This window comes from Phaethon lepturus, unplaced genomic scaffold (genome assembly GCF_000687285.1).
Source record: "Phaethon lepturus isolate BGI_N335 unplaced genomic scaffold, ASM68728v1 scaffold29658, whole genome shotgun sequence".
NCBI classification, from domain to species: Eukaryota; Metazoa; Chordata; class Aves; order Phaethontiformes; family Phaethontidae; genus Phaethon; species Phaethon lepturus.
Window position 1 is genome coordinate 36,532 of NW_010557354.1, and position 16,852 is coordinate 53,383.

The 16,852-nt window shown below is 42.5% G+C and overlaps 1 protein-coding gene across 1 annotated transcript in view; it reads left to right on the forward strand.

Moving 5' to 3' along the window:
- EIF2B3 (eukaryotic translation initiation factor 2B, subunit 3 gamma, 58kDa) overlaps nt 1–16,852 on the forward strand; it is a 56,337-nt gene that overhangs the window by 26,267 nt on the left and 13,218 nt on the right. The window contains exons 6-7 of the mRNA XM_010292753.1: nt 3,327–3,404; nt 4,119–4,267. Coding sequence (XP_010291055.1) covers nt 3,327–3,404; nt 4,119–4,267 — 227 coding nt within the window. The remainder of the gene's footprint in view (nt 1–3,326; nt 3,405–4,118; nt 4,268–16,852) is intronic.

The following is a 16,852-nucleotide window of genomic DNA, read 5'->3' on the forward strand; positions in this document are numbered from 1 at the left end:
TGGGGCTGGGAGAGCAATAAAGTTGTATTAGGAATCCTAGAAGTGATCACTGCCTTGCCTTTGCTCTTGGATTAAGCTGATTTCTTTTTAATAAAATGAATGGATGAATTTATGAAAATGAGATTTGCAGCACGGCAGAGTGAGTTCACACACTGGAGTTCTTTCTCCTTGGTGCCTGTAGAGGAGCACAGAAATAAAGCGATTTGTTTTGAGGTTAGGGACATGAGGGAGGCAGCACTGCTGTCAGAAAGGGAAAACTTTTCCCAAGAATGTCAAGAACAAGTGTGCCCAAAGGGTTAAGGGAGAACACCGCTTGCTAGGGGAAGTGTGCGTGTACATTTGGCAGCAGCCACTTCAGTAAAAAGTTACTGATTTGAGCCAGTCAGACTCCATGTGGGGTTTTTTTGTGTTGGTTTTTTTGGTTTGTTTTTTTTTAACCTAAATATTCTACGTTTTGGTCAGTTCAGGAAATGTGTTTGCTCCTGGGTGGTACATAGAATTAGTGTTTTGAAATCACATTGGGGCCTTCAGTGTTGGAAAGGATTTTCTTTGAATTTTTAACTTTTCCAGAATGGTAAAATTTCTAAGGAAACTATGTGGAGGTAAAACATAAAATGGAGCATAATGAGGGGTTGTGAGAAAGGAGTTTCTTTTTTCAGTGCCACTGCTTTTTGTTTCTCTTGCTAATCCTCATAAAATACGCACATTTAATTTTATCTGCTTTTTTTTACCTGTTTTCTTGGTCTCTAAGGAACACTTTTGGTGTCTTGTTTGCTCTTATCTTGGTCTTTACAGACCAGATTCTGATTCCCTCGCTGCAAAGCCAGGATCTAGAACTTTGCTGTCCAAGAGGACAGGCTCCCAGAGCAGTAGCAGTCCAGTCCAGTAGCCGTGGGAAGGAACGGCATCCTAACCCATTGCCCTTCTGGTGAGGAAACACTTTACTCACATCATTTCACTTCCAGCTGGGTTTCTGGATGCCTGCAGCCTGTGTGTGGGCAGGTGGGTTCAGGAGGGAGTTATCTTCAATAGCAGGAAATAGTTTCTTTGTAAGATGAATTAAATCCAAACACATCTTAAACCTTCCCTTGACCCAGGCACTCCCTCTGACTCCTGCCCCCTATCTAACCTTCCTTTTCAGAGCAAAATGCTTGAGCTGGTAGCTTTCGTGGGTCACCCCTCAGGCTGCACTACCATCAACTGATTCTAATAAGGGCTTTGCTCTGACCAGTAAAATCCTTTATTTATGTCACCACACCACCTTTCCACTGAGAAGGGCAAGAGCCTTTCCTCATCTTTTTCCCTTCCCGCAGAGCAGTGCTGGATAGTAGGAATCTTTCCAGCCTATGCTGTAGGTATGCTTTGGTGTGTGTTCCTCTCTTGGATCTATCTGTTGTGGCTGCCCAGCTATGCGTCAGGAGAGGGCAACATCCCTTTACCATCATCCAGGTGGATTGGCCTAGTTTGTGGTGTTTTGGTAAGCTGGTGGTTTTCTGTAGCGCCTGCACCTTGGACTGAAGGATCTAACCTACTCTTCTTTTTTTAAAAACAAAGAAAAAACATCTCTAGTGAGAAGGACCATCTTCAAGATGTAAAGAGCTACGGATGTGGAAATGTCTACTGGGGAAAACAGGCAGTCTGAAATGATAGCTCAGAGATGTGAGCTCATCTGAGCTCATCTCACTCATCAGAAGGAAGCATCAACTGTGAAAATTCTTATCATATGAAAAACAGCACTATTTATCCATCCTTGCATGCTGGAAGGGAAATGGGCTGGTCATATTATGAATATCCAAACAATTTCCTGCAAGTAGCATCTCATTTGAGATCTTAAGATATTTTTTTCTGATCTGATCCCAAGTTCTTCAGATCTGTGGGATCTGCTTCTTGAGATTCACTCCCTAGCCATCAGCTCTTGTTATCCCAGCTTTCTAAGGAAGTTGTTTTACACAATTGTACTGTGTGGCAGCTCCTTCATAGCAGCTTTGGAAATTGCTGGCAACTCTCAGCCAAATTTAACAGAGCAATAGAGATCTTGGAGATAAACTTTCCTAAGAATTTTGTAAAAATAGGTGCCTGAGTAGAGAAAAGAGAGACTTAATGAGTGCCCTTTCCTCCTCTCAGGCAAATCCAGTTACACCATCACTCATCATGCTGAGACTCCAGCTGACCTCCCAGATGGACAGTCACTGCATACATCCTGGCTGGCCAACAGCATGTGCGGAGCTCCACACCAGCCCTGGCATGCATTGCGTCTCACTCAAGCATATGATTTGACGTGACACAGACCTCTTAGCCCTCATGCATCATTTTGCTGCCTTCTGTATCTTCTGTGTTTCTTTGGGTGCCATCTCTGTCCTACCAAGATGCATCATACATTGCATCACCACTGCAAGTAATTCTGTACAGCACTGTGTCTGTGCATTGCTGCGAGACTCCCACCTCCCTCCCTCCCACCATCCCCATCCATGCTGTCATCATCCCTTCTGTAGTGTGTGACCTTGGCCCCAGCCTGATGCCAGGAGATGCAGAATGCTTCAGGCTGCTCTTTCACTCAGAAAACGAGGAATGATGGAGTGATATCCCATCTTCCTACAATGCTGGCTCCCCGTTCTTTTGAGGAGCCAGTTCAGAATTACTCTCCATGGATTTGTTCTTGGCTACCTCATGGACTATGTCTCTCTCTTATTACCATTGCTGCTTTGTCTGTTTATCTAACGCCTGCCTTCTCTCCGTTAAGAGCCTTTTCTTCTGCAACTTTCTACCATCTGGAATAGACACTTGATTAACCTTAGTTTCTTTCTCCTTAAACATCTGAAATACTTTCTTGTTGCCTGTGCCTTAGCATGCTACCTTATTGAGTGGGCTGAGTATAGTCATCTTTTTATGCCAGTTTACTGTTTGTATTTTATATTATTTACTTCACTCTTTTGCATTACTTGAATGATGTAAAACACGTTGAGCTGTGTTTGAAATGGCAGATGCTGGACATTGTAGTAATGCATAGGACGTCACTGTGTTCAGCTGGAGCCAACCTGCTTGCTGATGATGGTCCACTGTTTCTCCACAGGTGGGAAGCTGAGTTGAGAGGAGACATACGGTGCACCGCAGTGGAAGTGTACCTATCTCCTTTACAAAAGGGGAAAATGATGAATCATGTATCTGGTTGCAGATTTAAAATGCAAGAACCTACATTTTCCTCTAAGTTAAAACGTTTACGGCAGATGCCTAGCTGCAATGGAAACCAAAGCCATCTTTGAGTGGTGTATGTAACATGCATGTATAACACTGTCATGTTAACTTGCGATGTGGGTTTTCCTATCTAGGTTCCCAAGCTGTTGCTTAATCTGGGTCTGGAAGAGCCACTGGTTCATGGGTCTGCACAGATCACTGACAGAGGCATGGTAAGTGTTCCCTTTCCCCGTCTCTGCTCTTTCAATACAGTCTGCATGCCCTTTGCTTCAAGAACTGCTTCCTAAAATTCAGTCCCACTGTTCGAAGTGAAGCTGAGTTCTGAAGCGTGGAATTACAACATAGGTGATAACAGCCCAGAGCCTCCTTGTAGGCTCACCCATGGGTTCCTACCTTTCAGTCTCCGTCTTTAAAAATACTTGGTAAAAATTCTACCTTACCCCCAAGTCAGACAGTCTCTTGTTCCCTAATGGCAGTTCATGATAGATGAGCAGTTTGCCTCCCAAAGGAAGGCAAGGACTGACACTCATAAGGGGTCAGTATTTTAGCTCTGCCTCTTGCTAAAGCAAGTTAGTTGAATACTAGCTTCAAGCCTCCTTTTCACAGGTCCCACTGGGCGAACCCTAGTGAAACCAGTGACTACCAGCAGGACTGTTCTTACTGTGCTTACCTTACTGCATAAGGCCTACAGAGACAGATCAGCTAATGTAGTTTTACCGAGCTAATGGACCTTGGAAAGACTGTGCAACTCTGCCTGTGAGATGGGCCCCAGATTTTTAGGTCTTTGCTCTGCCAAGGATCCCTAAGGGTAGAGCAGGGTACGCTTTGTTGATGAGTGCATGAGACGTGCTGTTTGGAACACATGTATGGAGAAATATCAGAGAGCTCCAGGTACTTTTGCCAGTTTCTGTTCTTTTCTTCCCTAGATTGGATCAGACAGCATCATTGGATCATCCACACAAGTCGGGGAAAAGACATCCATTAAACACTCTGTCATTGGCAGCATGTGTACCATAAAAGACAAAGTTAAGATAACAAACTGCATCATCATGAATTCTGTTACAATTGAGGAAGGGTATGTCACCTCTTTGTATCTTGGTCCCCTAAATTTTCAGTTTCTTTTTTTTAGACAGAGTCAGTAATTTTGTCCTGTAAGCAATCCTCAACCAGAACAGTTGATACCAGGGGGTGTGTTTCTAAAGACTGAGCGAGAAGTAAGTCTTTATGAGCAGGCTACAAATGCACAAGTGAAATGAATTAATGAGAGGGCTGCAGTCTTGGAACATAAATTTCTCCTTTTTAGAGGAGATCATATCATCTTCAGAATGTGTAAGTGTATGCATGAGTCTGTATGAGCTTGTGTGTCATCTTTCCAAGCTTTATTTTAGCGGCTGGGTCTATGAGTACACCTAAAATATTTGAGGCACAAAGCACATTTTAAAGTGGTACTTTTACCAACTAGAAATGTTATCACCTTTGAACAGTACAGCTTCACCTAAAATGTAATTTTCTTTGGCCTTTTTTTGTCATCTTGCAGCTTTGCTTTACCATTGCATATGCTGAGTAATAGAATAAATGAATGACTTTTCAGAGAGAAAATCTGCCAGCTAGTAGAGGTTTCCCATGCATTAAAGACACTAACTAAATAGGTGGCCTTGAGCTGTTCATTTCCAAATGCTGGAGAAGTGGCCTATCTGTAATTGTTGATGTCTGTATGCCCCCATCTTTCCATACATGCTGGCTTCCTGTGGATGTCAGTGGAAAGGAAACTGCTGATTGAGTCTGTGCAGGCCTGTATAAATTCCCGGCTCCTTCATGGCTTGAGGTTTGCTTAGGGCCTCAGGAAAAAGGCCAAACTCTTAAAAAATGCCAAGTTGGCTCTGAAAGTTGCATATCTGAAAAACAAAAAACCCCAAAGGATGTGGGGTGTACGGAGGATACTACTGTTACATAACTCAATTACAGGTAAGTATGGTACCTTACTGCCAAGTGTTTGTCTTTAATAGAAATCCACAGTAATTTCAAGCACATCATAAATCAGAATTCTGTTGAGTATAGAAAATAGCTGGTTTCCAGTTCAGTCGCAAATGGATCCAGTATGGCTGTATCACAAGCACTGCTGTCATAAGAAGTACCAGAACCTCTCTTGTTTGATCATGAGACCCTCTGTCATTTTGATTAATGAATTGATGCCACAGTCATAATGGTATAGTTTTGCATATGAGGTGAGCGGCTCTATCATTAAATCACAGAGGCAGCTAAGTGTATAAATAGTGCTATTTTTATGAAGAGTCGCAAATCAGCTTGTGTTTGTCTGCATTGGTATATGGTATTATTCTCTTCTAAATTCTAGCTTGAGCTCAGAGTTGTTAGCTTAAGCATTCCACAAAATTCCACAAGCATCATAAAGATGGTGGTGTTTTTGGGGTTTTTTTTTAAGAGGGAAAATAACTTTTAGGGTAACATTTTTGTGAATTTCTGGAAAACAATATCATTCCTGGTCACTCTCAGTGAAAACAATGTAGTCACCATTGAGTGAAAAACCTCAGTCCCAGGGGTTTACATCCTTAGCTGCTCCATGGTTACTGCACACTGATGCACTGGACTCACTCAAATTTGTAATTATTCCTCTCCAGCCAGAAGTAAAATCATAGACCATGGAGCTTTATTTCAAAGCATATTGTAATTAATATTGTGTAGATCTGCACAAATATTGAGCTGATCAAGTATTTCTTATTGCCTCATGGTAGGTCTTAAGATTAGAGGGGTATGAAGTCATGCGTACACACAGGTAGCGAGATATAGAAATATTCTAATAGCTGAGTTTTGTTGAAAGAAGTCTTGCTTGTACCTTAGTGAAGAATTTCTATGTATTTTGACCTTCTTTCATGACTTTGATTAAATTTGATAGATTTTTATTAAAATGCTAATGATTCTTACACATGTTGATGGATACATTTGCAACAGGTGGATAAATGATATGTGGTTTTGCTTTAAACTGCCCACAATGGACAACTTTTCTTTACAAACATCTTTTCTCCCAAGTGTCTCTAAAATAACTCAGGCTTTATCTAATCACTGACTTCAGAAAACATCTTGGACTATAATTGGAAAGTCAGTATATGTTGGCTGATATGGGTCAAAATGAGAATAATAAAGTGCCTTAGCAGATCTAACTCATTTTTTGTTGCATGGCAAATGTCCAAAAAATAAGCCAATTTTAACACCATCTAAGGTACTGTATATTAGAAACTTCTGGAATTGCACTGAGAAGTAGATAAAAACTGTGTAATTTAAAGAATATACATTTTAATGCTGACATGAGCAGCTCAACCAAACTAATGGACTACTATATGAATGCCCTAGTCAGATGTGAGTGTTAACTGAAGGCTAGTCCCAGCAGTGTTCATTGCAATAATACCAACTTGAAGCAGTAGGCTGAGAACACTGCACTAGGGCACATATTATGGAAAAGACAAAGCTGTTTAGATAACCCAGAGAAGAAAGAAAGGTCAGTTAAATAATTTCTGAAAGTCGGGAGACTGGGAACAACCAAATGCAAAAATTGCTCCGCATTCTAAGTTCATTTATCAAGAGCTATGATTATACATGGCACTGCCTTGGTAATTTCCTTACCACTTAGATCACCTCTAGCTTCTCTGGGTTGAATCTTCCCTTTTTTTTCTTTTTTTTTTTCCCTAAGCTGCAAAAGTGATTCAGCAGCTTCAGTTCACTATGTTGACATAGGGAAAAAATAAACAAAACAAAACAAAAAACCAAACTGGGGAGACCTTATTGCCGCCTTCCAATACTTAAAGGGGGCTTATAAGAAAGATGGGGACAGACTTTCTAGCAGGGCCTGTAGTGATAGGACATGGGGAATGGTTTTAAACTGAAAGAGGGCAGATTTAGACTGGATGTAAGGAAGAAATTTTTCACAGTGAGGGAGGTGAAACGCTGGCACAGGTTGCCCAGAGAGGTAGTAGATGCCCCATCCTTGGAAGTAGTCAAGGTCAGGTTGGACGGGGCTCTAGCAACGTGGTCTAGTTCAAGATGTCCCTGCTCATTGCAGGGCATTGAACTAGCTGACCTTTAAAGGTCCCTTCCAACACAAACTATTCTATGATTCTGTGATTCTGTGAAACAAACAAACAAAAAACAGATTAAACAGTTTTATCTCTTGATGGTTTTCCTCTAATGTGAATTGAGAATCCTGTGCCATGGTTCCTGCGGCTTCAAAATCCACAAATTACATCTCCAAACCAGAAAAAGGTTTTGAATAACCTCACTACATTTGATACCAGCTTCTGAAATGGATAAACAGATTCTTTCTGGGCAGATGGGAACACCACAAGGTGCTTAGAACAAAACTAGATTCCTGTTGTTAGGCTGCGGTTGGCTCTTTATTGAAGAAACAGAGGTTACGACCTAGATGATGATGACCTTCCCAACTGAATAAATCGATAAACTGGGGTTCACTTGGACAGTGCCATTGCATACTGTTTGCAAATTATGATCCATTCTTCAGTGATGGCCGGTGTGTTTGATACTCTGGAGAACGAGTAGCTGGGTTTTTTATTTTCCCTGGTGTGTAGGGCTTCTGTATGTTGTATATGTCTCCCGTGAAGGGATTTGAGTAGATAGGATTCCCCCCTTAGAAGAGATTACAGGGGATTAAAGAAGTTAGTAACACAGGCAAAATAATTGGTAGTCCTTTCTTAATTTGTTTCCCACTGTGCAGCTAATTCTTCCATCAATGAGACAATAAAATAGTGAAGATTACATATGTGCTGAATGATGGACATACTTGACCAAGCTGGGAGGGATGTAATTTATACAACAGTGCAAGTGCTGAGAGATGCTGCCTGCCCAGGTGACAGGCTGCAGCAGGGAAACGGTTCTTGTTTCCCTCTGGACGGCTCCCCAGAGCTCAGTGACAAATGACTGCACTGAGTTACGTAGTTGGAGAAAATCTACTAATCAAGCTGAAATTATAGGTCACTTGAAAACTTTGTATAATCTGAATGTTCCTGCAGTAACTATACGTGTCCTCAGCCTCTATAGTATCTTGGGGCTTCCCCTTCTGTTTGTTCTGTTTGCATTAGAGGTGGTGCAGTACAGCAGCATCCCTGGATTCCAGTGTCTTTGGTGCAGGAGTGCCCTTGTTATAGCCTGCTTCCAAAGGAGCAGTCTGTAACACTAGCAGACTGACTGAAGCTGGTTATGTAGGGAGATTGTGCCATTTGCAAATGGAAAGTGATGTCTCTGATACATTAACTCCACCTTGATATCTTCATAGAACAGAAATTACTGCTGTTGGGGCTTGCAGACAATTTCACAACTAATTATGCTGACCTGAGCAGATAACTGTTTCATTTGGTATACTCAGGCACACTTACCTTCCTTGAAATGAGACCTAGATATGGATGGATGATTTCAGGTTCCCGTTTTGGCTTTTGTTTTGGTAGTTGGTGGATGGTTTGTTGGGGTTTTTTTCAAACACTGGCTTTATTTTTCACAGGCTTGTAGTTTTACTTAGTTTGTTAGCTTCTGGGAGCAGGAATTGTCTAATTGCGCTGGGGTGACAGTGAGATGCAGATGACTCAAGATTTGCATCAAGATTTCACCTCCACAGCTAGGATGTACCAGATCTTCACAGAGTAACCAAGGAAGCTCAAACTGCCTTACCTATAATTTTATCAGAAAAACTGCTCACTGGGGATGATAATTTTTTGACAATGGAAAAGATAAATGAAATGTCTGGTCATCTGCCTGGCACAGGTCAGGGAATTTTAGGCAGTACCTGCTGAGTTGAACTCAGCAGCTGTTGACTTTAAAAGATGATGTTCTTTGAAAATCATGAACAACTCTAGGTCTATTGACCACATTGGAAAGTTCTTCCAATGTTCATTTTAGTCTCCCTATTTCCATTTCTGATGTAGAGACACAGACACACACCTCCACTCCTGACTGTTTTACAGTGTGTGTTCAATATGTCTCATGTGGCACAGGGGCTTGCCAGCACAGGTGTAATTTGTGGGATGTAGAATCGCACACTCTGAAGAGCGGGTACTGCCTTCCTTTGGCATTTGCACTGCTGACATTTCACAGTTCTCTGGGTTAACCTTGCAGAAGTCTGTAAGGTTTCGCCTTTGACTGTACAACGGTGTCTATCCTGGTGTCCATCATGTGGATATGCTTTGATGTGATGTCTCAAAAGATTCCTCACCCTTAAACCCCTCAAGCTGTATCCCAAACTGTGAATAGCAGTGGGAGAAGGAGAGGGCTCTTTCCAGAAAGGAGTTTGCAGCAGATAGTTGCCAGATAGCCTGATGCAGTGGGCAGTCTCAGGTCAGGAACTGTAAGGCTGGGATTGCAGATGGGACTTAGGTTATTGTGTGTGTGTGTAGGGCAGGAACTATTGAACACTAACCTTGTCTCCTTGTTGTGTTTGTAAAGCTTATAGCACGTTGTTGGAACTACATAAAAACATACTACCCAACAAGAACTGGTGAAATTCCCCATATGACACACTGCTGAGGTTACCTTTTGGAAAGGGAAGGGGCTAGAAAGAAAAGTGGATATGTTTTGGGTCAGGATGCACATGATGGCAGCAAACTGTAGTGTTGCAGCATCAGGGAACTTGGAATGCAAGGAGGTTGCACCGAGCACTGCGATTACAAAAACTAAAACTGCAGGGAGGTGACATGAATATTGAGGACAGGAGGGAAGTTGGACAAGTCCCACGAGGAGATATGAACACCCTTGGGGAGTTCTGAATCGCTGGGCAGAAAGAATAAGCTGGATTAAAAATTTGTATGAAGGACTAAAGTAACCCAGATTTGTGGAGGGATGACTGTCACCAAAAATGTTATGTCAGCCAAAACTAGCATCTTCCTTGTTTGGTCTTATGAAGGCAGTAAGTTATTTGTTGGATTTTGTTAAGGGTGTTCCAGCTACCTGTGTGAAAGTAGATGGCATACATGCTGTAACGTTACTCAGTGAGAAGACTGGAGAGAGACCACGTGTGACTGGTTAAAGGCTACTCTAGTTTACCACATGTCTCCAATTTATTGCTGCTTTCTATGAGAACATGTACAAAGGAAGAAAACAACAAGCAAGCCGAGCTGGATTGACTACTAACTGCAGATTGATTGTGAAGTTTATTGGTTGTTTCCTCAATAGTGCCAAATCAGCACCTGATGTAGAAACAGTCAGCGGTTTGAAGAAAGTTCTAATTAAAACCAGGATGGAATTGAGCGTTTATAGGGGTTCAGTGCATAAGTGGTCTTTTTCCCCTTGGATAATGGCAGTACAAAGGAATAATCCTATTGCCAAGGCAACATTTGTTGAAATTGTAAAATATATTTTACAGCACATTCCCTCATGAGAAGGAATGAGGAGATGAAGTTGTTTCCAGCACCATAGCTTGCAAAGCTGGAAATAAAGCTTTGCTTATGCTGGGATTCCCAACATTTTGTATCTTTAACCATTTTTTAAGATGGCTGTTGTTTTCTGGACACTTTGTCTCACACCACCAATTGCCCCCCTGCCCTATGCTAGCCCTAGAAAGAGCAAGTTTAGAATAGATATCACAGAAAGCACATGAAAAGAACTTGATTCAGAAAAAGCACATGCTCATCTTAAATATATGGATAAAATGCACGTAGGACTAAAGTATATTATGGATATGGGTAAGCATGAATATATGAAGAAAGCTAGGTATAGTCTTGCTTGTAAAAAGGGCTCTTATTTCTCTTGATTATGTAGCAATTACATTCTGTCCTTTCTGTCACACCGCTTGGTTTTATACTGTAAATTTTTTGGTCAGGGACCATAATTTTCATTCTACTGTTTAATTCAATGCACATGCTGTATGAGATACTGAACAGAGACAATCTCTGGCTGACAGAGTTTGCCTTCAGGAAAACAAATTGAAGAAGAGAGGGCAAACTAGGAAGCCAGTGAGCAGAAAGCAGTTGAGCTACTTGCAGGGCTAGTTTTCAGTTACTTTCAACTGAAGTCAGATTCTGCTATATCTAATGTATTTAGGATATTTCTCATATAGTACTTGTTATCTTGTGAATATTATTCATTATTACTAGCAGCTCCTCAAAAAAAAAAAACCCACACAGTTTTCTTTTGGCTAGCTTCCTGGTACATCAATCTGTCTTAAATAAATCACCTGTTCTTTAATCTCAGATACAGATGTTTCCCTGATAGTGCAGGGAGCTCTTCCCAATTTTCCAAACATCTTGTACATGAAATGTTGGACTTAAGGCACGGATCGGCTCTGAAAAGTGGCATTTTAAAACATCTCCTCTCATTCTGCTGATCTGCTTCTTCAGGTGGCTGGAGTTATGTCTGACCGCAGAGCTATAAATAAGCTTCTGCCTCCTGCTAGCCACATGGGTCTAATCGAAGAGGGGTATGGAGATTTTTCACAAGCAGCTGATTGCTGTTGGGTTTGGGTAGGAGTGTGGATGTGTCTCCAGTGCTCTTGAAAATCTACCCCAACCTGAGTATGGAAGAGGAAGTAATTCTCACATTGCGCCAGAATCATGCCTGTACATCTCTAAGGTGAGTGTGGGGTTGAACAAGTTCAACTTGGCTATCAGAAGCCAGGCTTTGTTTGTAAGTGTGACATTTAGAAGATTCTTTTCCTTGTTAATCTAGCCTATATGATATGAAAGCTGATTTAACCTATGAGTGTCTACAGCTCTCAACCCAGAATTGCCCTTGAAAAGCCCCAGAGAAAGTGTCTTTCTACTGTGTGTGCCAGCTACCCTGCTCAGTCTGACTGTGCCAGCTAGCGAGCAAGTAAGGCAAACCCACAGATGAGAGTGAACATACAATTTTTCTGCTTTCTTACCTTAACATCGACGTTGATAGCTTTTCCCAGGCATCAGCTGAGTGGCTGTAAAATCATGCGGGACATGGCCCTCCCACTCTGCAAGAGAGAGTCAATTTTCCTGCATGTGGGGTTTCTTGGTGTAGAACTGCTTGCAGCGTACTTTCACTGAAGTGTACAAAACCAAACTTGCAGCTACATAAAAGGCCACCAATTTGTTTGTTCCAAAATCAGCTGGATTTAACTGAAGTTTCAGAGGTGAAGTACAACCTTCCAGGCGACCTCCCCCGGCAGCCTAAGTTTCACTTAATAAAACACATTAAGGTAGGTTTGAGGCAATCCTTTAAGGTCAGTTGAACTTTCACTGGAAAATACGAGTGCTGGCAAGTATATGCAATATGTAATGCAAAGTTTAGGGTGTGGGGAAGAAGTGTAAAGGAGCCATACCACAGTGATGAGCTTGGCTAGAAAAGAGACATGAAACAAGTTCCTTAGTGAAAACACCCTCAGAGATGGGTGAAGAATTTAGGGGGGTTGGTAGAATGTTTTTGTTACCCCCAAGGGGAAAAGCAGGAGATCAAAGCCCAAATTCACTTAAGAATGCTTGCTTTGAAATGTATCTATAAATTATAGCATGTACTGCTGGCATCTATTGTAGTCTTTGGTATTTACTTGAGTGTATAACATGAGATTCACAGTGCCCTGAGTTCCCTTGTTAGTGTTTAAAAGCATGTTGGTGTAAAAATGTATTGGTGTGTAAAGCATGTTGGTGAAGGCAACATTTTGGGTTCTAAGGTTTCCTAGTAGTGTTTTTACCTCTTTCCTGGTTTCCCATTGTCTTTGCACCTCATCCCTGTGATCGTGTGTCCCAGCCACCAACTCACTTAACTGATGGGGGATTCCTTGAGGGGTTGCTGGTAGGTTTTAGAGCTCTCTACCTACCTCCTTGCCACCTCTCAGCATTATTAAGGTGCCTGTTGTGGCTGTTATCTTCTTGGTCAGGACAGAATGGGATGTTGCTCCCAGGGGAATCCACAGCTGTTACCCCTCAGTCAGCAAAGTAGCTGCCGAGGCATGTCACCCTTTGCTTTTAACTCCTGAATCAGTCTCTCCATTCCGTAGCTCATCTGGAGGAGCAAGAGACCTGACTTCTTGGCATGGCGGAGCATTACCAACAGGCTGTCCTAAGCTTTGTGCTCCAGGCTCTTTCTTCCTCGTGAGTGTATAGTTTTAAGCGGAGCATTTTAGACACCTCATTTGCTTTGCTGCCCAACAGAGATTATGTTGGGGTTTTGGCACAATTGGATTAAACTAGCAGACCTGGATAGCTTCCACTGGCATTTCAGGAGATTTGCTGTAAGGCAAACCTGTGACATTCATACCTTCCTAAGCTTGCACAACTAGGGCGAGAGCTGCAGTTGAGGTCTTGACCTCAGTTACTTAAGCCCCTTTCTCCCAGGAGCGTTCATCACTTTAATCACAGAGTCCTAAATAATCAGTGGGTAGCCTGTAATTAGGGGGTTGTGTCTTGGACTCCTGCAGCCTGCTCCCGGTGTGCTGAGCACTGCGTATTTTGATTTCCCGTTCCCCCAGAGGATGTTTGATCTCAGATTTACACTTTTGAAAATTAAGAAGGGTACGGCACCTCAGTCCCCTGGCAATCTTCCTGCTTTCAGTGGTAGGTGCCTTGCTTTTCCTAAGTATCGCAGTGCTGCAGCGATTGACACACTTGATTTAAGGGTTTGATTTATAGACTGATACTCAGGCTGGAAGTCAGCAGTTCCAGGGCTGCATAAATCAGCCTGTCTCTGGGACTAATACTTCCTTATTTATAATTTCGACAGGAGATGGAATTCTTTCTCGATTCTTTACATTTCTTTCAGATGTAATCGACCACCCTGTCCTTTGGTTTAAAGCTATGTGACTTTGCCACAAATAGAGGGAGGGAAAAGTAAGCTGAGTCCAGGAATTGCTGTGCTATAAAAGCTCCATATTGTATGCTCTTGGACTTTGCTTTCTCCCAGCTTCCTTCAAGCCCACACAAGAGATGGACTTGAGGTTTTTTTGGCTTTCTTCCCCTCCCCCCTCCCTCCATACATACACTGACCTTTTAGAAAAATAAATAAAAGATAAAGAAGGACCTGGAATGTTGCAGAATGTGTGTACATTTTGCTCTCTGTTGTTTTCTGCTGGGATTAGTTGTTTACAATGGGGGAGAGAGGGAGGGCAGAGGAAGGGAGGTCTGTGGCCTTAACTGAAATTAGTGACATTTCAGAGTGATCTTGTTAGGTGGTCTGCAGTTTAAAGACCTAAATCCTTGTAATCCCCCCATGCCTCCTTGGCCACTACTCCTTTTGCTCTTGTTCTCTCACTTTCAAAAAAAACACCCCAAAGTCAGCCTCTCTGTCTCTCAGATACAGGCGCGTAACATACACGCATGCATGCGTGCACAGACACAGGCGTACATGCACACTCTCTCGCATATGCTTCCATTCGCATGTTGTACCTGTATAACAAATTAATGTCTTAGCTACATCTGTTCCCACTACAGGACTGGGCTTGTAAAATGCTCTCTCTAGAATGCAGACGCACACTGAATATTTTTATTTATTTTCTGAAAAACACCCAGCTGCCAGACTTTCAGTTTGTGATTACACTTAACACAAATTCAAATTGAAATTTCAGCCGTAAATCAAATGCCCCAAATTAGTTCCTCTTGTGGGTTTGAACATGCTCTTTGGATTTTAAGGTCAGAAGATATCCATTTTCACCGTACTGAAAAGTTTAAAAATATACTACATTTTCTGGGGAAAAAAAATATGGTTTGCATTATAAAGCAGTACATCAAATGTGCACGTATGCGCAAACACAATAGTGTCGATGAAGCTGGGTGCTGTCAGAGCACCTTTGAGGACTAATAGCACCTAATTGTTAAGCAAGGCAGGAACCACGGTGTCTGTTTAGCCAAGGAGAATACAGCGAAGTGCCCTCAGATGTGATATTTACCCTATAAGAGAATAAAACTTTATTCCTTACTCTTTGACTTAAAAAAATAGTAAAAATTAAATAAACACACAAAATACTCCTCTTGGCAGGCTTTATAACATACTTTTTTCTAAAAAAAAGGCGTTTACAAGTGGTTTCAAAATGGCTGTGTTACATCTGTCAGCGGGTGAAGGGAACACCCACAAATTGTGTTTTTATCTCTTGAAGTTTTGTTCCACTTGAGCAATAAAAGCCGATTCGCTGCTGGTTTGTGTGATTGGGGTAATCTGAGCATTGAGTATGGTTTTAAAACTTCTGCAGTTGGTTGGGTTTATAAGTTTTAAGAAACTCCTGGGGTGGCGGCGTTCTTGGGTTTTGTTTCACCCTGGCACTGGGGAAGGGTTGGTTTGCGAGCACCTGGCACAGACAAGTTCATCTTGGTTCCCTGGCCTCTCCCTCCCAACAAATGGTTTGGCAGGAACCCCCCTTATCTTTGATGTTAATGTCATCAGCAGTTTCTTGGTTACAATGCTATTCTTTCTCCGGGAGTTGAAAAACTATCCCCAAGTAGGCTCTGAACACACATCCAAGTATTCTCCAGCCTGAACTCCAGACCGATAGCTTAAATCCCTTCTCTGTTGGGGAATATCCTCCTGTGTGAGGGTAATGCCAAGAGGTGTAGCGTACTCACGGCTGCGCTCGTGCTCAGAAGCGATAGATGGTGGGAACCTAAAAGTTTGCAGGGGAAGGCTCACCTCTGACTGGCTCGAAGCGATGGAGGAGGAGGTATTTTGGAGTGTGCATTTTGGATGGGAGCCATTTCAGTGGGAAATGAGCAACCTCTCCCATCACCTTCGCTGGTCCTATTGAAAGCCAAGTCAGGATGGCAGCAGCGGGCAGTCCTCCCTCCACCGATTCATTCCCTAGCCCAGCTGCAAATGCCAAGTGCTCTCGCTCTCAGTGACCGCTGTTGTGCAAGATGATGGCCTGAGCCACTGCGCGGGCACACGAAGCTACTGGAAAGGAAGCAGATCGTGACAGTGTGAGAGCAAAGGCAGGCAGGGGTCTGCTGTGTATCTTTGCCGCTTTTTATCGTATTAACATGTTAGTAAAAACCTTGCCAAGGCAACCTGAGCTGGTTACTTGTAGCGTAATTGCTCATATTGCCTCCTTATAGGTCAAAGGAGGGGGTAAATGAGTTAAAAGAATAATTGTTCGGAGGGCATAGTCTGTTCAAGGGGGGTTGTAACTGCTAACCACTGCGGCTGAGGTCTGCTTTTATTGCTTTTACTCCTGCAGAATTAATGCTGGTTTTGTGGGGCAGATGGTTTCTGCTCTGACTCACACAAGTGACAGAACTGTAATATGTTTAATGGCAAATTCTGTATACTAGATGATACTGATGTGTGAGCTGGAAAATACTAGGAATTAATTTTAGGATCAGCGGCCTTGAGTGAGGATTGATGTTTCTCTATTTTCCTGAGGACCACAGCTGGCTAGCTCTCCAGTCAGTGCAGAATTGAGGCTCAGGGCTTTGACCTGATACCAGAACCCCTCTATGCTGTTAGTTCAGACTCCAAAGTAACAATTCTGTCCATGAGCCAGCCTGATGGTGCAGTGCAGCTGTGTTTCACTGGTGCAATGAGTAGTGGTGACACCCATGATCGAGGTGGGCAATGGCTGCAGGTCATTGAACTGTGGAACCTGCCATGCAGAAAGTCACTGAAGCCAAAAACTTCAGACAGAGATCAGCTGCTCAACTGAAGGTAGCAAGAACATCCACAATTATTGTAATTAATATTAGCAGAAATGCTGGGGAGAAGA